The following is a 24,510-nucleotide window of genomic DNA, read 5'->3' as shown; positions in this document are numbered from 1 at the left end:
AGTATCTATATCCACAGTAAAACGAGTCCTATATCAACAAAACCTGAAAGGTCGCTCAGCAAGGAAGAGGCCACTGCTCCAAAACCGCCATAAAAAAAGCCAGACTACGGTTTGCAACTGCACATGGGGACAAAGATCGTACTTTTTGGAGAAATGTCCTCTCGTCTGATGAAACTACAATAGAACTGTTTGGCCATAATGACCATTGTTATGTTTGAGGGAAGAAGGGGGAGGCTTGCAAGCCGAAGAATACCATCCCAACCGTGAAGCACGGGGGTGGCAGCATCATGTTGTGGGGTGATTTGCTGCAGGAGGGACTGGTGCCCTTCAAAAAATAGATGGCATCATGAGGCAGGAAATGTATGTGGATATATTGAAGCAACATCTCAAGACATCAGTCAGGAAGTTACAGCTTGGTCACAAATTGGTCTTCCAAATGGACAATGACCCCAAGCATACTTCCAAAGTTGTGGCAAAATGGCTTAAGGACAACAAAGTCAAGGTATTGGAGTGGCCATCACAAATCCCTGACCTCAATCCTATAGAAAATGTGTGGCCAGATACTGAAAAAGCGTGTGCGAGCAAGGAGGCCTACAAACCTGACTCAGTTACACCAGCTCTGTCAGGAGGAATGTGACACAATTCCCCCAACTTATTGTGGGTAGTTTGTGGAAGGCTACTCGAAAAGTTTGACCCAAGTAAAAAAAATTAAAGGCAATGCTACCAAATACTAATTGAGTGTATGTAAACTTCTGACCCACTGGGAATATGATGAAATAAATAAAAGCTGGAATAAATCACTCTCTACTATTATTCAGATATTTCACATTCTTAAAATAAAGTGGTGATCCTAACTGGCCTAAGACAGGTAATTTTTACTAGGATTAAATGTCAGGAATTGTGAAAAACTGAGTTTAAATGTTTTTGGATAAGGTGTGTGTAAACATCTGACTTCAACTGTATTTTCAGGTCTCTCCAGAGATGTTCAATCGGGTTCAAGTCAGAGCTCTGGCTGGGCCACTCAAGGACATTCAGAGACTTCCCCCGAAGCCACTCCTGCATTGTCTTGTCTGTGTGCTTAGGGTTGTTGTCTTGTTGAAAGGTGAACCTTCGCCCCAGACTGAGGTCCTGAGCATTCTGGAGCAGGTTTTCATCAAGGATCTCTGTACTTTCCTTTATCTTTGCCTTGATCCTGATTAGTCTCCCAGTCTCTGGGATGCTTCCACCACCATGCTTCACCATAGGGATGGTGCCAGGTTACCTCCAGATGTGACGCAGATAATCAGATAATCATCAGATAATCTTGTTTCTCATGGTCACCTTTAGGTGCCTTTTGGCAAACTCTAAGCGAGCTGTCATGTGCATTTTACTGAGGAGTGGCTTCCGTCTGGCCACTCTACCATAAAGGCCTGATTGATGGAGTGCTGCAGATATGGTTATGCTTCTGGAAGGTTCTCCCATCTCTACAGAGAAACTCTGAAGCTCTGTCAGAGTGGCCATCGGGTTCTTGGTCACCCCCTGACCAAAACCCTTCTCCCCTGGAGCTGCAGGTAGCCTGGCGGGTAGGAGCTTTGAGCCAGGAACAGAAAGGTTGCTGGATTGAATCCCAGAGCTGATGATATTCCCCAGGCACCGATGTGGATGTCGATTAAGGCAGTCCCCCCACACCTCTCCGATTCAGAGGGGTTGGGTTAAATGCGGAAGACACATTTCAGTTGAATGCATTCAATTGTTTAACTGACTATCCCTCTTTCCAAACTTCTTACATTTAAGAATGATGGAGGCCAATGTGTTCTTGAAAGGTGTGCGTGTTGGTGGCAGGGAAGTCAGGTGTAGGAGAACAAACTTGGTATAAACAGAGTCATTTAATAAGAACTCACAAACAAACTCCAAAAACCAAAATATACAAAAATTAATAAAATGGGTACAAAACCCATCACGCACCAACACATACTAGCACTAACATACAATCAAACAATCTCCAACAAGGACATGAGGGGAAACAAAGGGTTAAATACACAACATGTAATTGATGGGATATTAACCAGGTGTGAAGGAAGACAAGACAAAACCAATGGAAAATGAAAAATGGATCAGTGATGGCTAGAAGATCGGTGACGTCGACCGCCGAAACACCGCCCGAACAAGGAGCGGGACTGACTTTTTCAGAAGTCGTGACAGTACCCCTCGCTGACGCGCGGACCGACTTCAGGGAAGCCCCGGAGGGCGAGGCGCAGGGCAATCCGGATGGAGACGGTGGAAATATCGCAGCATAGAAGGATCCAACACGTCATCCACCGGAACCCAGCATCTCTCCTCCGGACTATACCCCTCCCAGTCCACGAGGTACTGAAGGCCCGACGTCTCGAATCCAGTATGGATCGAACGCAGTACGCCGGGTCCACCTCGATGTCCAGAGGGGGTGGAGGAACCTCTCGTACCTCAGACTCCTGGAGGGGACCAGCCACCACCGGCCTGAGGAGAGACACGAGGAACGAGGGGTTAATGTGGTAATCGGGGGAAGCTGTAACCTGTAACATACCTCGTTCACTCTCCCCAGGACTTTAAATGGCCCCCACAAACCGCGGACCCATCTTCCGACAGGGCAGGTGGAGGGGCAGGTTTCAGGTCAGACCTTGTCCCCTGGTGCGAACACTGGGGCCTCACTGCGGTGACGGTCTGCGCCCCTTTTCTGGCGCAGTACAGCGCACTGAAGGTGTACATGTGCGGCGTCCCATGTTTCCCCCTCGCGCCGGAACCAGTCGTCCACCGCAGGAGCCTCAGTCTGACTCTGATGCCAAGGAGCCAGAACCGGCTGGTACCCCAAGACACACTGAAAGGGAGAAAGGTTAGTGGAGGAGTGGCGGAGCGAGTTCTGGGCCATCTCTGCCCAGGGCACGAACGCCACCCACTTCCCCGGCCGGTCCTGGCAATAAGACCTCAGAAACCTTCCCACATCCTGGTTAACTCTCTCCACCTGTCCGTTACTCTCGGGGTGAAAACCTGAGGTAAGTCTGACCGCCGAACACCGCCCGAACAAGGAGCGGGATCGACTTAGGCAGAAGTCGTGACAGTTCTTGGGTACCTTCAATGCTGCAGACATTTTTTGGTACCTTTCCTCAGATCTGTGCCTCGACACAATCCTGTCTTGGAGTTCTACAGACAATTCCTTTGACCTCATGGTTTGGTTTTTGCTCTGACATGAACTGTGGGTCCTTATATATAGACAATTGTCCAATCAATTGAATTTACCACAGGTGGACTTCAATCAAGTTGTAGAAACATCTCAAGGATGATCAATGGAAACAGGATGCACATGAGCTCAATTTCGAGTCTCATCGCAAAGGGCCTGAATATTTATGCAAATAAGGTATTTGTATTATCTGTCTAGGTTGGAACTGTTGCTGTTAAAATATAATAAATAATTGTAATTCTGACCTGGAATAAGCTGATTGATCACATCACACAGATGTAGAGCAGAAAACACAGTCCTAATGAGAGGTGTGTGGCTGGTTGAAGCTTTCAACAAGCATGTCTATTCTGGGTTCAGTTTTTAACAGTGCAACCCTGAGGTCATGCGCAGCATGGAGTCTGTTTCTGTACTTGTTTTTAAGTAAGCCAGAGATAAGAACCCTGACTCTCATAGGTATGTGGTGCCAAACAGGACCAGAACATCTACTGTTTTCTCAGTCAGGCACGAGACCGCTTCCTGCTGTAGATGAGCAACCCAGAACTGTGTGGGTTTGCTTAAAAAAAGCATCCAGTTCAGAATAAAAATGATTACTTGTATTTTAACAGCAACAGTTCCAACCTAGACTTGTTGTTTTCAACAATCATTTCTACATTAAGTTGTGCAGTAGGCCCGATAATTTTATATTCAAAAGATACAGTACTGTAACTTATGGGTAGCACAGTAGCTAGCTAGCTTAATTGCTTTAGCTAATATTAGCAATCTAACTAACGTCAATAGCTGTGTATAATGTAATTGTTTGAAAGGGAAACTCACATCTAAGTTACTGCTTTGAGAGATTGTACTCCCTTATTTCTGCTTACCTGTTATAAAATGACAAGCCAGTTGACTTACTTTTCCACTGTCAAAGCGATGTTTCCTGAAGCATTCAGCCCTGCTCTGAAAGACCTCCCTGGGTTTACCATCATGCTGTGGATGTTTGGTCAGGATGTGTTATTTTAATGTGAGAGTCTCATTACTAAGCACTTCCCTGGACAAAAGACAATGTGTGAGCTCCTCGTTATTTCTCAAAGTTGGTATGAAACCACGAGAAAGAAACGTATCGCTGTATTTGAGTTTAATGACGATTGAGCTGTCAGAATTTATGGCAAGCTTGACTACATTTGATGACAGCTGGCGAGTGAGAATACCAAGTCATTGGCTGACAGCGCATCATCTGCTGCTGAACTACAGCGCTGCATTGTGTTGGTCGCGGAGTGATCTTCAATTAAAACTGCAGAAAAAAAAGATCCAGTAAACCGCGAAGCACACAGGCTTCTCCCTCTCAGTCGCGCAGCTGCCGAACTGACACAGCTGCTTAGCAGAGAGCGCAATGTACACAGACCATTTGTACTTGGCCAAATCAATTCCAGTAATGAATGAAATAATGATACATTTGCTCTAACACGTCGCGACCCACGGTTAATAGGTCTGGTTGCGACCTATACTTAACAAGGTGAGAGAACTTTGAACAAAACGGTTAAAACTTTAATTATAAATATGAAGGATAGACACCAAAAGGACAAACTTCGATTATATTTACAAAATGTTGGAAGCAATTATTACAAAAATATTGTTCTTTAGCGTAAAATACATGTTCAGTGCATATAAATACTAATAATTTACATATGTAAATAACACATGTAAAGCGTCATGTATGTATGTAGGTTAGAAAGATAAACTATTTTATTTGAAGTTAGATATATAAATAGCGATATAAATTAAATTATGAACTTTTTCACTGCTTCCAAACTTCAAAGCCAAGCAGATGTCAAAGGTTATATTCTTCTTAGTATCACTGGCATCTGCGGATCAAAAGAATGAAAAGGTGTTATTACATGTGTTGTAGTATGACTGTTCAACCACGGTCTCTGAGGACCCAAACATTTCTGATGTACAACAGGGACTGATTCATTCAGACCTTGAACATCAGCTGATACATTTATCAATTAACTACTATCAAAACGATCAAACTAACTAGTCGAAAGGGGTGTGTCTCAAGTTGCACTCTACCTGCAAGAGGCATGGTTGAAGTGCTGTTTGTTGTTAGCACAGGCAGTATGGTTCAGGTGACATGCAGGGTAGGATGATCTGGGTCCTGGGTTAGGGTGGGCTGTGGGGACAGTGTAGTGCGGTCTGGGACACAGTCACACCTGTCAACATCTATGTCACAGTCCACCGTTCTTATACTGGGAGAGAAGTCTAGAATAAACAGAGAGAAAAACATAGGAATGACTTAATATTACTACAGGGACCAGACCAGGGAAAATGGAGCGAGAACAAAACATCAGAATAACCACTTCCTACAGAGGCTATATAATATCCTGAATAACACCCTGATTGAGCATCCCCAGCGCATCACAATGGAATGGTCCCCAAAGTGCAAACACTGCCCAAACCCGGTGCTGCATACCAGCTACATCTAGTGCATCTACTGGGCTGGATAGTTGATACATCTACCAGTGGTAGACTAACCTGGTTGTTCAGTGGAGGGGTAGGACACAGTGGTAGACTAACCTGGTTGTTCAGTGGAGGGGTAGGACACAGTGGTAGACTAACCTGGTTGCTCAGTGGAGGGGTAGGACACAGTGGTAGACTAACCTGGTTGTTTAGTGGAGGGGTAGGACACAGTGGTAGACTAACCTGGTTGTTTAGTGGAGGGGTAGGACACAGTGGTAGACTAACCTGGTTGTTCAGTGGAGGGGTAGGACACAGTGGTAGACTAACCTGGTTGTTCAGTGGAGGGGTAGGACACACAACGGTCGGCCATGCAGTCCCAGATCAACCCACTGGCACACAGACGCCTGGAGTCCTCTGATTTAGAGAGCTGACGCATCGGAGAGCACCTGCAACCAAACACACAGCCTGGTTAGTGCTAAGGGTACGACTAGCGAGAGTGTGTGTGTGTGTGTCTGTACATCTGGACTCACCCGTTCCTCCTGTGAGAGCGTATATGGGCTTGACGTCGGATCAGGGGTGGTTCCATACACTTACACTCTGTGTGATTGGCTACCTTTATCAACACCGGCTCAGGTCCGTATTTGAACGGTATCACACTCAGCAGCTGCAGGACGGAACGTGTCAGAACACATTAGTCCGGTTCTGGAGTCAGAGATCCACTTTGTAGAGAGAGATGTATTTTATTTGACTCATTGATGGCCCAATAATGTGCATAGTGTACATTACGTAGTCTGTACGTTCTGTATATATTCACATTCTCCAAAATCCTTGTAATTTAGGAGCACTTATCATAATCACAATTGTCTTAAAACATAAATTAGGGGTCCCCAACTATAGCCGCGGGATGATTTTTGTTGGAGCGGATGGTCAGGGGGCCGGAACATTGTTTCAATCAGTTGTACACCGCAAACATCCAAAAAGAGGTTGTATATGAAAATAGACATCATTTCATACATTGATTACATTGAGACATGATTAAATATCTCTTTTTTTTAATTAGTAGGAATACTTGGGAACAGATTTACTAAATTAAACACATTTTTAGCTGAATTCCTGGTGATTTTAAAGGTATTTTTAAGACCAAAAACTAAAATCATATTTAAAAAAAAAAGATATTTATTTACTATAAACTTTGGGCCTTGTTGTCCGTTGCCGACCCCTGCCAGAAATTATTGCCATTTATTAAGAATAATATTAATAATGTGTTTTATTTGTAATACACCTTCTACCAGATATTTAAAGAGGAAATGCTCACTGTTTTATTAACATAGGAAGTACTTGTGTTTCTGCACGATACACCCTCTTTGTTGCAGCATCCGTTACACCTGAAGACAGACACGCAGGGGGGCTTGAAGAACATGGAGGTCGTGGTGCCCAGTTCCTTTGCCACGTCTACACACGTCTCTCTGGGCGTGCACTGGGTCTTCTGCCACTCATCATCTATGGCTAATGACCACATACACACAACACCAACAGTTACACGCAGAACAAAACTAAACAGCAACCATAGAGACTTGCTTTGGCTACCGTCTGGGTACACTCACATTCTAACCACAAAACATGCATTAGCAACCTGGAATTAATGTCTTGGCTTTTGCTTAACACAGTCTCGAGAAGACCCAGGGTTCAAACCCGTCTGTCTCATACTTTGTGACTATCTCCAGGGAGAACATTGAGTAACGCCCAGCCTTTAGCTCAGAGGTCTAACACATTCTTGCAGTGCACAGTAGACGCAGATATCGAACCCACATACCTTTGAGTATCCCGAGGCTGTATGAGCCAGCAGCATAGCTCAACAAACAATACCAAAGCTTTAGCTTAGAGAGCCAACACAGTTTTAAGGAGGCCCAGGTTTCGAACCCACATACCTTTGAGTACCCCGAGGCTGTATGAGCCAGCAGCATAGCTCAACAAACAATACCAAAGCTTTAGCTTAGAGAGCCAACACAGTTTTGAGGAGACCCAGGTTTCGAACCCACATACCTTTGAGTATCTCCAGGCTGTAGGATGCTACAGCGTAGCGCGTGGAGCGGTGTGACCCAGATCCAGCGGAGGAGGAGGAGGAGGAGGAGGAGGAGGAGGAGGAACGGTGGTTGGGCTGCTGAGAGGAAGAGGATGAGGGAGATGTCTCCAGGTGTTTGAGTTTTAGACGACACTTCCACAGCTTCCAGTCGGGGAAATCTGTCAGCATGAGCAGCTCGTCCAGACTGGAGGCCGAGCGCACATCCCTCTCCCACTTCTCCTGGTTGATCACCTGCAGGGAGCAGAGGAGGAGGACACAACACATTTAATGATATATGTTGTTTTAAAGACAGGATAGAAAATAAGCTCCAACACGCTGGTGAAGTATGGTAAAATATTGTTAGTTGGTTTGTGAGAGTCAACAGTCTCACCACAAGAGGGCAGCACTCTTACATCCAAGTCAGGATGATTGCGATTGAGGCCGGTTTACAAGGACTGGACTGAGCTGATGATACATGCAAGTCAGTCTGATTCCTCACACTCACATCCACCTCTGACTGTGCTATTATTGCCCAACGCCAGGTCCCACAGACCATTAACAGCTGTCCTGGGATTTAAGACTATCATCATTCAGATCACAACAGATACAAAAACAATCAGTGTTTCTGTGTATTATAGTATTATATCGCTACAGTATTATAGTACCACTGTATTGTAGTATTAAAGTACTACAGTATTATAGCACTCCATAGTACAGTACTACAGTATTATAGTACTAAGGTAGTGTAGTATTATAGTAGTACAGTATTATAGTACTATGGTATTGTAGTATTATGGTACTACAGTATTATAGTACCACAGTATTGTAGTACTACATCATTATATTATTATAGCACTACAGTAGTATAGTACTACAATATTGTAGTATTATAGTACTACAGTATTGTAGTATTATACTACTACAGTATTGTAGTATTATAGTTCTGCAGTATTGTGGTATTATAGTACTACAGTATTGTAGTTTTATAGTACTACGGTAATGTAGTATTATAGCATTACAGTATTATAGCACCACAGTATTGTAGTACTGCAGTATTGTAGTATTATAGTACTACAATATTGTAGTATTGTAGAACTGCAGTATTATAGTACTACAGTATAATAGTACTACAGTTTTATAGTACTACAGTATTGTAGTATTATAGTACTACATTATTATAGTACTACAGTATTGTAGTACTACGTGTGTAATCATTACTTCTTCTCATTCCCATGACTCTTCATAGCTGGGATGAGAGGATGCCCATTGTACCCCAAATGCACAGTAGATCCCCTGGCATCAGCCCATAGACAACATAACAGCTGCGAATGTGGAGTTGGCTGGGGTGGCATTAAGGGGTAGTGGGGGGCAGGAGTTCCCAGGGTCCACCTGTTGAGGAGCTCTAGGAGCTATGAGAAGACAAGCTTCCTCCTTCCCATGGAGCAGAGGATGGAGGAGAGAGACAGAATATTAGGAGACCTAGCTACTGTTTCCCACAGAGACAAGCTTACAACTGCTGCTGCACATGCTAGTGCAGATAACAAGCAGGTAGGCCACCAACTAACAAATATACAGTACTACTGCAGATAATAAGCAGGTAGATCACTAACTAATATACAGTACTACTGCAGATAACAAGCAGGTAGATCACTAACTAATATACAGTACTACTGCAGATAACAATCAGTTAGGTCACTAACTAATATACTATGTTACTGCAGATAACAATCAGTTAGATCACTAACTAATATACTATGTTACTGCAGATAACAATCAGTTAGATCACTAACTAATATACTGTGTTACTGCAGATAACAATCAGTTAGGTCACTAACTAATATACTATGTTACTGCAGATAACAATCAGTTAGGTCACTAACTAATATAACAACTAGGTCACTAACTAATATACTATGTTACTGCAGACAACAAGATCACTAACTAATATACTGTGTTAGCAGTCGGAAAATCAGTTACTGCAGACCACAATAATTGCTAAACGTGTGTTGTGTGATCTCTCTCAGTGCCCTACAGGCCAACATGGAGAATGGGAACAGTCACGTATACAACTCCAAACACATTGGAGGAGACCGGTCTGGTATTACAGCTGACCAGTCCTATAGAGCTGTGGCTTCTTCCCTGCCTCCACTTATAGTGTTCAGATCATATTTACACTAAATTCACTCTCTGCACGCTATTACCCAAAACACTAAGACATTACATTATGACTGTGTTGGTGTAATGTCAATTTAACAACAAAATGTTGCAATTTAAATAGTCAAAATCATAATAACCTTTTAAACATTTACAATATAAAAAGGGTGCGGTCGGATTTGTTGAGAAAGACAAAATAACGAGGGAATAAGGGACTTCCATTCATTTATGAGACGGGAAGGGAAACCCACAGAACAGATGGAGAGTTTAATAAACAACGGAGAGGAGAGGGGAGGGGTCAGAGGCGGGGCTGAGAAAAAGGACTGTCCTGTAATATGAAACATGTCAAACAGAAACAGTTGGCTTTCCTTTCTTCCAGTCGTTGTAACGACATGAGCCGCCACTGATCTGTTCACTATGTGAGGATTGTGACGTTAGGGTGGAGCTGGCTGCTTCCTCTATGTGAGGATTGTGTCGTTAGGGTGGAGCTGGCTGCTTCCTCTATGTGAGGATTGTGTCGTTAGGGTGGAGCTGGCTGCTTCCTCTATGTGAGGATTGTGTCGTTAGGGTGGAGCTGGCTGCTTCCTCTATGTGAGGATTGTGTCGTTAGGGTGGAGCTGGCTGCTTCCTCTATGTGAGGATTGTGTCGTTAGGGTGAGCTGGCGCTTCCTTATGTGAGGGTGTAGCTGGCTGCTTCCTCTATGTGAGGATTGTGTCGTTAGGGTGTAGCTGGCTGCTTCCTCTATGTGAGGATTGTGACGTTAGGGTGTAGCTGGCTGCTTCCTCTATGTGAGGATTGTGACGTTAGGGTGTAGCTGGCTGCTTCCTCTATGTGAGGATTGTGACGTTAGAGGCGGCCAGCTGGCTGCGTCGTTAGTGCCAGCTACACCCTATGTGAGGATTGTGACGTTAGGGTGTAGCTGGCTGCTTCCTCTATGTGAGGATTGTGTTGTTAGGGTGTAGCTGGCTGCTTCCTCTATGTGAGGATTGTGTCGTTAGGGTGTAGCTGGCTGCTTCCTCTATGTGAGGATTGTGACGTTAGGGTGTAGCTGGCTGCTTCCTCTATGTGAGGATTGTGTCGTTAGGGTGTAGCTGGCTGCTTCCTCTATGTGAGGATTGTGACGTTAGGGTGTAGCTGCTTCCTCTGGCTGTAGCTGGCTGCTTCCTCTATGTGAGGATTGTGTCGTTAGGGTGTAGCTGGCTGCTTCCTCTATGTGAGGATTGTGTCGTTAGGGTGTAGCTGGCTGCTTCCTCTATGTGAGGATTGTGACGTTAGGGTGTAGCTGGCTGCTTCCTCTATGTGAGGATTGTGACGTTAGGGTGTAGCTGGCTGCTTCCTCTATGTGAGGATTGTGCTGGCTGCTTCCTCTATGGGATTGTGTCGTTAGGGAATTGTAGCTGGCTGCTTCCTCTATGTGAGGATTGTGACGTTAGGGTGTAGCTGGCTGCTTCCTCTATGTGAGGATTGTGACTGTTGAGGAGGGTGTAGCTGGCTGCTTCCTCTATGTGAGGATTGTGACGTTAGGGTGTAGCTGGCTGCTTCCTCTATGTGAGGATTGTGTTGTTAGGGTGTAGCTGGCTGCTTCCTCTATGTGAGGATTGTGACGTTAGGGTGTAGCTGGCTGCTTCCTCGTAAACCAGACAGACAAGGAGTTTTCTTTTCCCTCTTCTGCAATTTAGACCCAGGGGAAAGCAGGGCCCCAAGGGGAGAGATATCGGGAGAGTGAGTGAGGGGGGGAGCCAGACAGCGAACAAGAGAGAGGAGAGAGCGAAGAAGAGCAAGAGAAAGAAGTGATTGATAATTTAGGAAGTTCAAATGCTCCTCTTTCCAGGTCAGTGGGATCTTGTTAATGGTGACGCATGCATTTTTACTTCCAATACATTTGCACTGTTTACATAAGAGGCACACACACACACGCTGCTCATTAGACCATGTCAGCTCTGATCTTCATGGACAGCTCACAGGTGGTGTGTGTGTGTGTGTGTCGTTTCTCTACGCCCCCTGCCAACTGGTCAGCGCTAGTTTTATTAGCTCACATGGTGAGTTGTAAGGAGAGTTGATTCAGTTCATAAGAACATAGAGATGGACTCAAACCTGGTGCCTCCAGTGGGAGACGTGTGTCCCCATTTGATGACATAATGGTTATTAATAAATAGCTTCTTGATGACGATGACTCGTGCATTGAATCCACAGAATAAGAGCCTGAGCAGAACATGAGTTGCAGATGAAACAGTGTCTGGTCTGGACATTGAAGCCATACAGAAATGAAGTGCATAGACACAGGACACTTACCCTGAGAGAGCTGGGATCATCTTGAACCTTGTTTGGCATTCCCAAGTTCAACCTCACCAACACCAGCATCATTCCAACACCGGCAGCAAGCATCCTCTGCATCAATGCTGTATCTCAGTCTCTTTTGTGTTCAAAGTTCTCCTTCTGTCTCTGTACGGTCAATTTCCAGTCTCTGGACAGAAGTTGTATAACAGAGAGCCGTTTCTCTCAGGGTAATCCCCTGTAACAGAGAGATGTTTCTGTATTGGGTAATCCTCTATAATAGAGAGCAGAGCCAGAGGAAGGAGTCTCCTCTCTACAGACCAGCCCCTCTCAGACCGGCGCTGACTCCTCAGACCACACACAAGCTCCTGTCACAGTCCCTGTGGTTACGGACACCTCTCCCTCTCTCTCCCTGGTCAGAGACACCTCTCCCTCTCTCTCCCTGGTCAGAGACACCTCTCCCTCTCTCCCCTCGGGTCACAGACACCTCTCTCCCTCTCCGTCTGGCCACAGACACCCCAGAGCAAATGGAACAGCTACAGAGGATTTAAAACACCTCTACCTCTCTCTCTCCCCCAACTACACACAGCAAGGACACTTAAAGTTTCACTCAGTCACTTGAGACTGCCTCAAGTACTCTTAAGACTGTCTCTCTATTGGTCCAACCACAAGCAAGTACTCTTAAGACTGTCTCTCTATTGGTCCAACTACAAGCAAGGACTCTTAAGACTGTCTCTCTTCCTTTTGCCTGTCTTGACTATCCCCTCTCTTCTCTTCTCCCCAGTTAGTCCAGACCTCTTCAGATCTCATTATCTACTGTGTCTCAGCCTCTGCGTTAAAGGGCCTGCTTGTCACATCGAGCGAGCATGGCCCCGCATTTAGTTCCCGTCCTTCAGGGTTGACTGTCTGTCTCTCTGTCCCCACCATGTCTCCCTGGCTCTGTCTGTCCCCACCTCGTCTCCCTGGCTCTGTCTGTCCCCACCATGTCACCCTGCCTCGTCTCCCTGGCTCTGTCTGTCCCCACTTGTCTCCCTGGCTCTGTCTGTCCCCACCATGTCTCCCTGCCTCGTCTCCCTGGCTCTGTCTGTCCCCACTTGTCTCCCTGGCTCTGTCTGTCCCCACCTTGTCTCCCTGGCTCTGTCTGTCCCCACCTTGTCTCCCTGGCTCTGTCTGTCCCCACCTTGTCTCCCTGGCTCTGTCTGTCCCCACCTTGTCTCCCTGGCTCTGTCTGTCCCCACCTTGTCTCCCTGGCTCTGTCTGTCCCCACCTTGTCTCCCTGGCTCTGTTTGTGTGTCTGATGTTGCCTTGCTCTGTCTGTCTAAGTCTGTTCTGTCTGTCCCTACCTTTGCTGCCTGGTTCTGTTTGTCTGTCTGATGTTGCCTTGCTCTGTCTGTCTGTCTCTCTGTCCCCACCTTTGCTGCCTGGTTCTGTTTGCCTGTCTGATGTTGCCTTGCTCTGTCTGTCTGTAAGTCTGCCCCTGCCTTGGCTGTTAAATCCAAAGCCACTCTATTTCCACAGAGTTCAGCTTATCTGGAGCAGCATGAACATGTGTTTTAAATGTGATCCAGACCTCAGCTACGCAGCATGGATACACGGGCCAGGGAGGGACGCTCCCACCCTCCAACCCACCCCTATCCCATCCCAGCCAAAACTCACTTCCCACTGGGCACAGACCTCATTTCAACGTCTAATTACGAGGAAACATTGATTCAACCAGTGTGTGCCCAGGGGGTTTGATTGTCTGCGGAGGGAGGGAGGAGGAGGGAGAAACAGGAGATGTGATAGAGAGGGAGGGAGGGAGGAGGAGGGAGAAACAGGAGATGTGATAGAGAGGGAGGGAGGAGGAGGGAGAAACAGGAGATGTGATAGAGAGGGAGGGAGGAGGAGGGAGAAACAGGAGATGTGGATAGGAGAGGGAGAAACAGGGAGGAGGAGGGAGAAACAGGAGATGTGATAGAGAGGGAGGGAGGAGGAGGGAGAAACAGGAGATGTGATTGAGTGGGAGGGAGGAGGAGGGAGAAACAGGAGATGTGATAGAGAGGGAGGGAGGAGGAGGGAGAAACAGGAGATGTGATAGAGAGGGAGGGAGGAGGAGGGAGAAACAGGAGATGTGATAGAGAGGGAGGGGGAGGAGGAGGGAGATGTGAACAGGAGAGGAGATGTGATAGAGAGGGAGGGAGGAGGAGGGAGAAACAGGAGATGTGATAGAGAGGAGGGGGGAGGAGGAGGGAGAAACAGGAGATGTGATAGAGAGGGAGGGGGAGGAGGGAGAAACAGGAGATGTGATAGAGAGGGAGGGAGGAGGAGGGAGAAACAGGAGATGTGATAGAGAGGGAGGGAGGAGGAGGGAGAAACAGGAGATGTGATAGAGAGGGAGGGAGGAGGAGGGAGAAACAGGAGATGTGATAGAGAGGGAGGGAGGAGGAGGGAGAAACAGGAGATGTGATAGGAGGAGGAGGGGAGAAACAGGAGATGTGATAGAGAGGGAGGGAGGAGGAGGGAGAAACAGGAGATGTGATAGAGAGGGAGGGAGGAGGAGGGAGAAACAGGAGATGTGATAGAGAGGGAGGGAGGAGGAGGGAGAAACAGGAGATGTGATAGAGAGGGGAGGGAGGAGGAGGGAGAAACAGGAGATGTGATAGAGAGGGAGGGAGGAGGAGGGAGAAACAGGAGATGTGATAGAGAGGGAGGGAGGAGGAGGGAGAAACAGGAGATGTGATAGAGAGGGAGGGGGAGGAGGGAGAAACAGGAGATGTGATAGAGAGGGAGGGAGGGAGGAGGAGGGAGAAACAGGAGATGTGATAGAGAGGGAGGGAGGGAGGAGGAGGGAGAAACAGGAGATGTGATAGAGAGGGAGGGAGGAGGAGGGAGGAGATGGAGGGAGAAACAGGAGGAGAGGGGGAGGGAGGGAGAAACAGGAGATGTGATAGAGAGGGAGGGAGGAGGAGGGGAGGAGATGTGATAGAGAGGGAGGGAGGAGGAGGGAGAAACAGGAGATGTGATAGAGAGGGAGGGAGGGAGGAGGAGGGAGAAACAGGAGATGTGATAGAGAGGGAGGGAGGAGGAGGGAGAAACAGGAGATGTGATAGAGAGGGAGGGAGGAGGAGGGAGAAACAGGAGATGTGATAGAGAGGGAGGGAGGGAGGAGGAGGGAGAAACAGGAGATGTGAAGAGAGGGAGGGATGTGATAGGAGGGAGGGAGGAGGAGAGAAACAGGAGATGTGATAGAGAGGATGTGGGAGGAGGAGGAGAGGGAACAGGAGATGTGAGAAGGAGAGGGAGGAGGAGGGAGAGAAACAGGAGATGTGATAGAGAGGGAGGGAGGAGGAGGGAGAAACAGGAGATGTGATAGAGAGGGAGGGAGGAGGAGGGAGAAACAGGAGATGTGATAGAGAGGGAGGGGGAGGAGGGAGAAACAGGAGATGTGATAGAGAGGGAGGGAGGAGGAGGGAGAAACAGGAGATGTGATAGAGAGGGAGGGAGGAGGAGGGAGAAACAGGAGATGTGATAGAGAGGGAGGGAGGAGGAGGGAGAAACAGGAGATGTGATAGAGAGGGAGGGAGGAGGAGGGAGAAACAGGAGATGTGATAGAGAGGGAGGGGGAGGAGGGAGAAACAGGAGATGTGATAGAGAGGGAGGGAGGAGGAGGGAGAAACAGGAGATGTGATAGAGAGGGAGGGAGGAGGAGGGAGAAACAGGAGATGTGATAGAGAGGGAGGGGAGACCCGCTGTTTCGCAGTATGAGACGTCATTCTGCCAGATGCAAATGGCCTTGAAATGTGAGACGTGGTTGGTTTCCCTCCTTCCCGTAACGGATACTTGCATCTCCTCTGAGGTCTGTCCAAGGACATAATGACTGGAACGAATCAGTGGCTCCATTAGATAGCTTCTGGAGACATCACGGCAGGATAGTTTTATTGAGGTTAAATTAAAAGTGCCCTTTTCATCATTTACATTTCAGTTTAATGGCTTGGAGGCACAGTAACAAAACATTATTTGAGAAGGAAAAAAAAAATCAGTATAAAATGAGAACTTAATGATTTAAAAAGAGACAAACACATCAAGCTGGTTCATTATTAAAATAAACTTGGGTCACATGACCATAACAAGACCTATAACGTGATTAGAAGATGTCTGCCGAGTCCTAGAAGGAATCCCTGATCTTAGACCTCCAAGCCGTAGCCCTCTCGAACCCATTGGTCCCTGTCCTGTAGTCTCGGACTGCCTGGTTGATCTCCTCTTCCGTGTTCATCACAAACGGACCTGGAGAGAAGGAGGAAGGTGCAGTGTGTCACGCTACACATCAACAATCCAATACTGTGGCAACTGACTGGAGTTCAGTGATGTGAAGACATGAAGGTCTTACCATGCTGGACCACCGGTTCATTGATCGGCTGTCCCGCAATCAAGACAAAATGGCAAACCTCTGATGTCTGGAGAAAGGGATTTGAGTCGTAAGTGAATTTACAATTCCTGAAAACTGTGTTAAGAGTCTGTAAGAAGTTCAGACAGCCGACCTTGTTTTCTACGGCTATGCAGTCTCCATCATCAAACACGATGGTGTGATGTGGCTCCACTTTCCGCTGCTCTGCATCTGGACCTGAAAGAGCAATGGAAAACAGAATAACCTCTACAGACGGGGCCCCTGGGATGAAAACAAGATTATTACCTCAAAAGAAATGGCAAACAATACAACTTTCATTTGAGGAATTTCTGTCAAGATTTTAACCCGAGGGAAACACTGCAATCAAGGACCAAAGAAAATGTGCATTTCCTCTCCATCTGACATGGTTAAGTCTGCTTCCTTCATCTGAATACTAAGGTCAAAAGAAATGCTGAAACGCCAAACGCTTCAAGTTTGTGGTGGATATATTTTTCAGACACAGCTGTGCTTGATTTGCCTTGCAGACTACACTCTTGTCGATTCACTGGCATCTCGGTTCAAACCCACCTCAATCTTAGTTACAGCGAACGGTTCAACTTGATTCTGGTTTCAAAACATCTGTCTACAATTAAAAAAGGAGCTTTCCGTGAGATCATACGAAGCAATGATTCCATTTAAATCAGATCATAATGCAACTTCCTGTAGAAACAAATATCAACTATGAGTGAAATGTAACAAATCCCTTTCTAAATGAGCGAAGGGCGTTAAATAACTCCTTCTCACGCTAGCTAACATCTATCATAATGAAAATACACTCAGATATGTGCTTCCCATTGACAAACAAAAGAAACGCTAAAACACTTGAGCATAAGGACATTTTTACACGTGAAAAAGGACAGGCTTAACGTGTCCTGTATAGACAAACACTGTAGAGAACCAGTTCAACTCTGTATAGACAAACACTGTAGAGAACCGTTCAACTCTGTATAGACAGGGTGTCACAGGACTGTAGGGAACCGTTCAACTCTGTATAGCAGGGTGTCACAGGACTGTAGGGAACCGTTCAACTCTGTATAGCAGGGTGTCACAGGACACAGAACGTTGACATGACATCCCAGAGAGGACGGAGGAGAGGAGGAAGGGAACATCCCAGAGAGGACGGAGGAGAGGAGGAAGGGAACATCCCAGAGAGGACGGAGGAGAGGAGAAGAGGAAGGGAACATCCCAGAGAGGACAGAGGAGAGGAGAAGAGGAAGGGAACATCCCAGAGAGGACAGAGGAGAGGAGAAGAGGAAGGGAACATCCCAGAGAGGACAGAGGAGAGGAGAAGAGGAAGGGAACATCCCAGAGAGGACAGAGGAGAGGAGAAGAGGAAGGGAACATCCCAGAGAGGACAGAGGAGAGGAGAAGAGGAAGGAGGAGAGGAGAAGAGGAAGGGAACATCCCAGAGAGGACAGAGGAGAGAAGAGGAAGGGAACATCCCAGAGAGGACAGAGGAGAGGAGAAGAGGAAGGGAACATTTCAGAGAGGACAGAGGAGAGAAGAGGAAGTGAACATCCCAGAGAGGACAGAGGAGAGGAGAAGGGGAAGGGAACATCCCAGAGAGGACAGAGGAGAGCAGAAGAGGAAGGGAACATCCCAGAGAGGACAGAGGAGATGAGAAGAGGAAGGGAACATCCCAGAGAGGACAGAGGAGAGGAGAAGAGGAAGGGAACATCCCAGAGAGGACAGAGGAGGAGAAGAGGAAGGAACATCCCAGAGAGGACAGAGGAGAAGAGGAAGGGAACATCCCAGAGAGGACAGAGGAGAAGAGAAGGGAACATCCCAGAGAGGACAGAGGAGAGAGAGAAGAGGAAGGGAACATCCCAGAGAGGACAGAGGAGAGGAGAAGAGGAAGGGAACATCCCAGAGAGGACAGAGGAGAAGAGGAAGGGAACATCCCAGAGAGACAGAGGAGAGGAGGAGACGGAGAGGAAGGGAACATCCCAGAGAGGACAGAGGAGAGGAGAAGAGGAAGGGAACATCCCAGAGAGGACAGAGGAGAGAGAAGAGGAAGGGAACATCCCAGAGAGGACAGAGGAGAGGAGAAGAGAAGGAGAGGCAGAAGAGGAAGGGAACATCCCAGAGAGGACAGAGGAGAGGAGAAGAGGAAGGGAACATCCCAGAGAGGACAGAGGAGAGGAGAAGAGGAAGGGAACATCCCAGAGAGGACAGGAGAGAAGAGGAGAACATCCCAGAGAGGACAGAGGAGAAGGAAGGGAACATCCCAGAGAGGACAGAGGAGAGGAGAAGAGGAAGGGAACATCCCAGAGAGGACAGAGGAGAGGAGAAGAGGAAGGGAACATCCCAGAGAGGACAGAGGAGAGGAGAAGAGGAAGGGAACATCCCAGAGAGGACAGAGGAGAAGAGGAAGGGAACATCCCAGAGAGGACAGAGGAGAGGAGAAGAGGAAGGGAACATCCCAGAGAGGACAGAGGAGAGGAGAAGAGGAAGGGAACATCCCAGAGAGGACGGAGGAGAGGAGAAGAGGAAGGGAACATCCCAGAGAGGACAGAGGAGAGGAGAAGAGGAAGGGAACATCCCAGAGAGGACAGAGGGAGGAGAACGGAGGAAGGGAACATCCCAGAGAGGACAGAGAGGACAGAGGGAAGAGGAGAAGAGGACAGAGAGGAGAGGAGGAGGAAGGGAACATCCCAGAGAGGACGGAGGAGAGGAGAAGAGGAAGGGAACATCCCAGAGAGGACAGAGGAGAGAAGAGGAAGGGAACATCCCAGAGAGGACAGAGGAGAGGAGAAGAGGAAGGGAACATCCCAGAGAGGACAGAGGAGAGCAGAAGAGGAAGGGAACATCCCAGAGAGGACAGAGGAGATGAGAAGAGGAAGGGAACATCCCAGAGAGGACAGAGGAGAGGAGAAGAGGAAGGGAACATCCCAGAGAGGACAGAGGAGAGGAGAAGAGGAAGGGAACATCCCAGAGAGGACAGAGGAGAGGAGAAGAGGAAGGGAACATCCCAGAGAGGACAGAGGAGGAGAAGAGGAAGGGAACATCCAGAGAGGACAGAGGAGAGGAGAGGAGGGAACATCCCACAGAGGAGAGGAGAAGAGGAAGGGAACATCCCAGAGAGGACAGAGGAGAGGAGAAGAGGAAGGGAACATCCCAGAGAGGACAGAGGAGAGGAGAAGAGGAAGGGAACATCCCAGAGAGGACAGAGGAGAGGAGAAGAGGAAGGGAACATCCCAGAGAGGACAGAGGAGAGGAGAAGAGGAAGGGAACATCCCAGAGAGGACAGAGGAGAGGAGAAGAGGAAGGAACATCCCAGAGAGGACAGAGGAGAAGAGGAAGGGAACATCCCAGAGAGGACAGAGGAGAGGAGAAGAGGAAGGGAACATCCCAGAGAGGACAGAGGAGAGGAGAAGAGGAAGGGAACATCCCAGAGAGGACAGAGGAGAGGAGAAGAGGAAGGGAACATCCCAGAGAGGACAGAGGAGATGAGAAGAGGAAGGGAACATCCCAGAGAGGACAGAGGAGAGGAGAAGAGGAAGGGAACATCCCAGAGAGGACAGAGGAGAGGAGAAGAGGAAGGGAACATCCCAGAGAGGACAGAGGAGAGGAGAAGAGGAAGGGAACATCCCAGAGAGGACAGAGGAGAGGAGAAGAGGAAGGGAACATCCCAGAGAGGACAGAGGAGAGGAGAAGAGGAAGGGAACATCCCAGAGAGGACAGAGGAGAGGAGAAGAGGAAGGGAACATCCCAGAGAGGACAGAGGAGAGGAGAAGAGGAAGGGAACATCCCAGAGAGGACGGAGGAGAGGAGAAGAGGAAGGGAACATCCCAGAGAGGACGGATGAGAGGAGGAAGGGAACATCCCAGAGAGGACAGAGGAGATGAGAAGAGGAAGGGAACATCCCAGAGAGGACAGAGGAGAGGAGAAGAGGAAGGGAACATCCCAGAGAGGACAGAGGAGGAGAAGAGGAAGGGAACATCCCAGAGAGGACAGAGGAGAGGAGAAGAGGAAGGGAACATCCCAGAGAGGACAGAGGAGATGAGAAGAGGAAGGGAACATCCCAGAGAGGACGGATGAGAGGAGGAAGGGAACATCCCAGAGAGGACGGATGAGAGGAGGAAGGGAACATTAATAAATAAATGCACCTGCTCTGTTTGATTGTCTCTCTCTCTGGACGAGGGACAGCAACAAGATGCAGAGTGTTTCTGAACCAATTCCAAACACAACACTGTTCTGGGTGACCAACAACATGAGGCTGCAGGGCAGTTAGGAACTAATAGAAAACTGTTCAACAGAAACTAAAGAGAGGAAACTCACCAACACAGACAGATCCTGCCAGTGTGTAGATAAACGAGGTCCATCCTAGCAGAGATGATAGAAAAACTGTTGTTTTGGACTGGCATTGATAATGCATTTTGTTACCTCATTAACAAGTTAACTGTCACAGTATACACAACAATCACGACATTCATAAAGCCTCATATTCTAAATGATGTGACTCGGTGGGCGAGTCTGAGCACTTGGTATACCGACGTCTTGCCATGTGAGCTGTGGGCCAGAACACTGAGATGGTCTCATATTTAATCCACCATAGGGCCCTGTAATACGATGACGTGGGAGCCATCCATTCAACGCACCAACACTGACTGTGTGCACACACACACACACACACACACACACACACACACACACACACACACACACACAGTAATGGACTACTTAACGTCTTACGTATGGTATAATGTGACCATTCAACACAGCACAGCTGACTCCATAGCAACCACACAGCACCACCGACCCCATAGCAACCACACAGCACCACCGACTCCAAAGCAACCACACAGCACCAGACTCCATAGAGAACAGGCAGGGTGACCATGGAAACCAAGCCAGTTGTATAAACTTTAGAAGACTCCCAACCCCTGGAGGACTTCTGTTTGTCACAGACAGTAGATAGCAACTTTCACAAACCAACGTCAGGTACAGTACAGTTCCCACAATGAGAAAGCGTGTGTCATACACACCACACAGCACTTAGCAGAACCTTTCAACTCAAACCCTAGCTAACTTTACTGAAAAGGTCAACAGATTTAGTGCCAGATTGTAGATGAATGGAGCACACAGAACAATATCGCTACAGTAGACCAAGCTCTGGTCCATGGTGTTACATGCAGCTAGAGCTTTCTTCAAGGAGCACGTAACGCCCTGGACCAGAGCCACAGAAGGCCTATTCAGTTAGATGGTTCTACCTGAAGGAACTGGCTGTACATGCTTGGCTCCTCCATCCAGCTTGAAGTCCAGATACAGTGTTGGAGTCCTGGTGAAGATTTTTGACTGGACAAAAAAAAAAGGACAAAACATTTATAGTATTTCATTGACCCCCAACATTCCAGGCAGCACCCCTTTCACACCTAGCACCCTGATCTGTTGGTGTTACCCTTCCCACTCCCTCTTTTAACACCTAGCACCCTGATCTGTTGGTGTTACCCTTCCCACTCCCTCTTTTAACACCTAGCACCCTGATCTGTTGGTGTTACCCTTCCCACTCCCTCTTTTAACACCTAGCACCCTGATCTGTTGGTGTTACCCTTCCCACTCCCTCTTTTAACACCTAGCACCCTGATCTGTTGGTGTTACCCTTCCCACTCCCTCTTTTAACACCTAGCACCCTGATCACCTCCCTCTTTTAACACCTAGCACCCTGATCTGTTGGTGTTACCCTTCCCACTCCCTCTTTTAACACCTAGCACCCTGATCTGTTGGTGTTACCCTTTTTCCCACTCCCTCTTTTAACACCTAGCACCCCTGTTGGTGATCTCCCTCTTTTAACACCTAGCACCCTGATCTGTTGGTGTTACCCTTCCCACTCCCTCTTTTAACCATAATTTGCAAATAAATTCATTAAAAATCCTACAATGTGATTTTCTGGATTTTTTTCCCTCATTTTGTCTGTCATAGTTGAAGTGTATCTATGATGAAAATTACAGGCCTCTCTCATCTTTTTAAGTGGGAGAACTTGCACAATTGGTGGCTGACTAAATACTTTTTTGCCCCACTGTATACTACATAATATTAGTTTCTTTTAGTATACTGTAAACAAACGGTATCCTTTCAGTTGAGTGTAGTAGCGCTTCGCCTGTCTACCGGAAGTTGATGCTGTTGCTATGTAACTCCTTGCTAGTTTGTTAGCATATATAACATATTAATAGCTAGCCACGACTTCATTAACAATGTCCATTGAGAACGCACCAAGACTATAGCACTTAGCTAAGCTAAGAATGACGTGAATAATCAAGTTAATAAATGTTGGGTAGGTAGTTAGATAGCATATAGTTAATATACTGGACAGTTCAATGTATTAGTAGCCAACTAACATTACGTAGCTAGCTAACATACCAGTACATACAAGCAATTGTTGTAATGATATGCGGTTCATAAGGCTAGCGTAGCTAACAATTTGTAAGCCTGCATAACGTGTAACGTAACTTATTTGAAAAGTCATTACTTTATTACATTGCTCAACATTTCTTTAACGTTTGTCATAATTAGTTAAAGCAATGAATTTGTATCCGCTCTCTTCAGACTTCTGCTGCTCATGTCTCTGTCACTAACAAATACAGGCACGGGTCGTACCTCAACAAGTCACTCGAAAGGCAAGGCACTCTGGAAAACAAGGCTTCCACACTAAGCAGTGTGTTCATTTAAAACTGAGAGTGTGGACCAGTATAGACACTGGACCCGTGTTACATGTAACACTCTCCGTGTTTATTTAACACTGAAGAATATGCTGTGACGGTATCAGTGAACACCATAACAGTGTCACTTTAACACTGAGTTAGTGTAACGTTTTAATGCCACTGGTGTTGGAAAGAATCAGTGTTAAAAGGGCAACACTTTGAAAAGCGTAAATTCAACACTTTCTGGTGGTTCTCATATAAACACGTAAAAAGTGTGAAATTGAACAACCACAGTGTGTTTTACCAATCAAATTTTGCTGTGCAGCCCAGTCCCACCCAGCCCCAGCTCAGTCCCACCCCCAGCCCAGTCCCACCCCCAGCCCCAGCTCAGTCCCACCCCCAGCCCAGTCCCACCCCTAGCCCAGTCCCACCCCCAGCTCAGTCCCACCCACCCCCAGCTCAGTCCCACCCACCCCCAGCTCAGTCCCACCCCCAGCTCAGTCCCACCCCCAGCTCAGTCCCACCCCCAGCCCAGTCCCACCCCCAGCCCAGTCCCACCAGCCTCAACACATTTACACACAGATAACTGCCAAAATGAAGGAAACACAAATGAGGAATGCAAAATATATTGAAAGCAGGGGCTTCCACACAGGTGTGGTTCCTGAGTTAATTAAGGAATTAACATCCCATCATGCTTAGGGTCATGTATAATGTGTGTGTGTGTCTCAGTCACCAGATCTCAACCCAATTGAACACTTACGGGAGATTCTGGACCAACGCCTGAGACAGCGTTTTCCACCACCATCAACAAAACACAAAATGATGGAATTTCTAGTGGAAAAATGGTGTCGCATCCCTCAGCTTGTAGAATCTACGCCACGGTGCATTGAAGCTGTTCTGGCAGCTCGTGGTGCCCAATGACATATTAAAACACTTTATTTTGGTGTTTCTTTTATTTTGACAGTTACCTGTCCATTACCCCGTTGGACATCGTTGGCCTCTCTGCCTGTCTGTAGTGTCTCCCCCTGCCCTGTAGTAACCAGAGGCAACCCGTTTCCCAGCTTCAACACATTTACATCTGAAACATGACAAACCTTATGGACGTCATTAGAAACTCTGTCTGTCTCCTCTCCTGCCCTAGAGTAACCCCGCCAGGCAATACGGTCCCAGCGATGCCCCGCCCCTTTCCCAGCTTCAACACATTTGCATGTAAAATGACAAACCTGTCTGTCTGTCAGTCTCCTCTCCTGCCCTAGAGTAACCCCAAACCCAACCGGCCCCGGTCAAATTTACATCTGAAACATGACAAACCTTATAGACTGTCTG

General features: G+C 47.3%; 2 protein-coding genes across 2 annotated transcripts; both read right to left on the bottom strand.

Annotated features, from left to right (window-relative positions):
- Positions 1-1,881: 1,881 nt before the first annotated feature.
- On the bottom strand, positions 1,882-14,001 carry vegfd (vascular endothelial growth factor D). Its single transcript, XM_064961921.1, is given in 9 exon segments — positions 1,882-5,034; positions 5,243-5,370; positions 5,373-5,431; positions 5,957-6,075; positions 6,160-6,293; positions 6,945-7,135; positions 7,673-7,943; positions 12,139-12,546; positions 12,577-14,001. Coding segments are annotated over 8 exon segments (1,014 nt in total). The 5' UTR covers positions 12,241-12,546; positions 12,577-14,001; the 3' UTR covers positions 1,882-5,024.
- Positions 14,002-16,018: 2,017 nt separating this feature from the next.
- On the bottom strand, positions 16,019-21,841 carry LOC135535227 (pirin-like; the record flags this gene model as incomplete). Its single annotated transcript, XM_064961922.1, is given in 5 exon segments — positions 16,019-16,383; positions 16,487-16,553; positions 16,638-16,720; positions 20,825-20,869; positions 21,757-21,841. Coding segments are annotated over 5 exon segments (399 nt in total), but the record flags the coding sequence as incomplete, so codon positions are not given.
- Between the last annotated feature and the right edge of the window lie 2,669 nt (positions 21,842-24,510).

Source organism: Oncorhynchus masou, unplaced genomic scaffold, assembly GCF_036934945.1.
Source record: "Oncorhynchus masou masou isolate Uvic2021 unplaced genomic scaffold, UVic_Omas_1.1 unplaced_scaffold_461, whole genome shotgun sequence".
NCBI lineage: Eukaryota > Metazoa > Chordata > Actinopteri > Salmoniformes > Salmonidae > Oncorhynchus > Oncorhynchus masou.
Note: the sequence above shows the minus strand (reverse complement) of the source record. Positions and strands in the feature narration are given on the sequence as shown.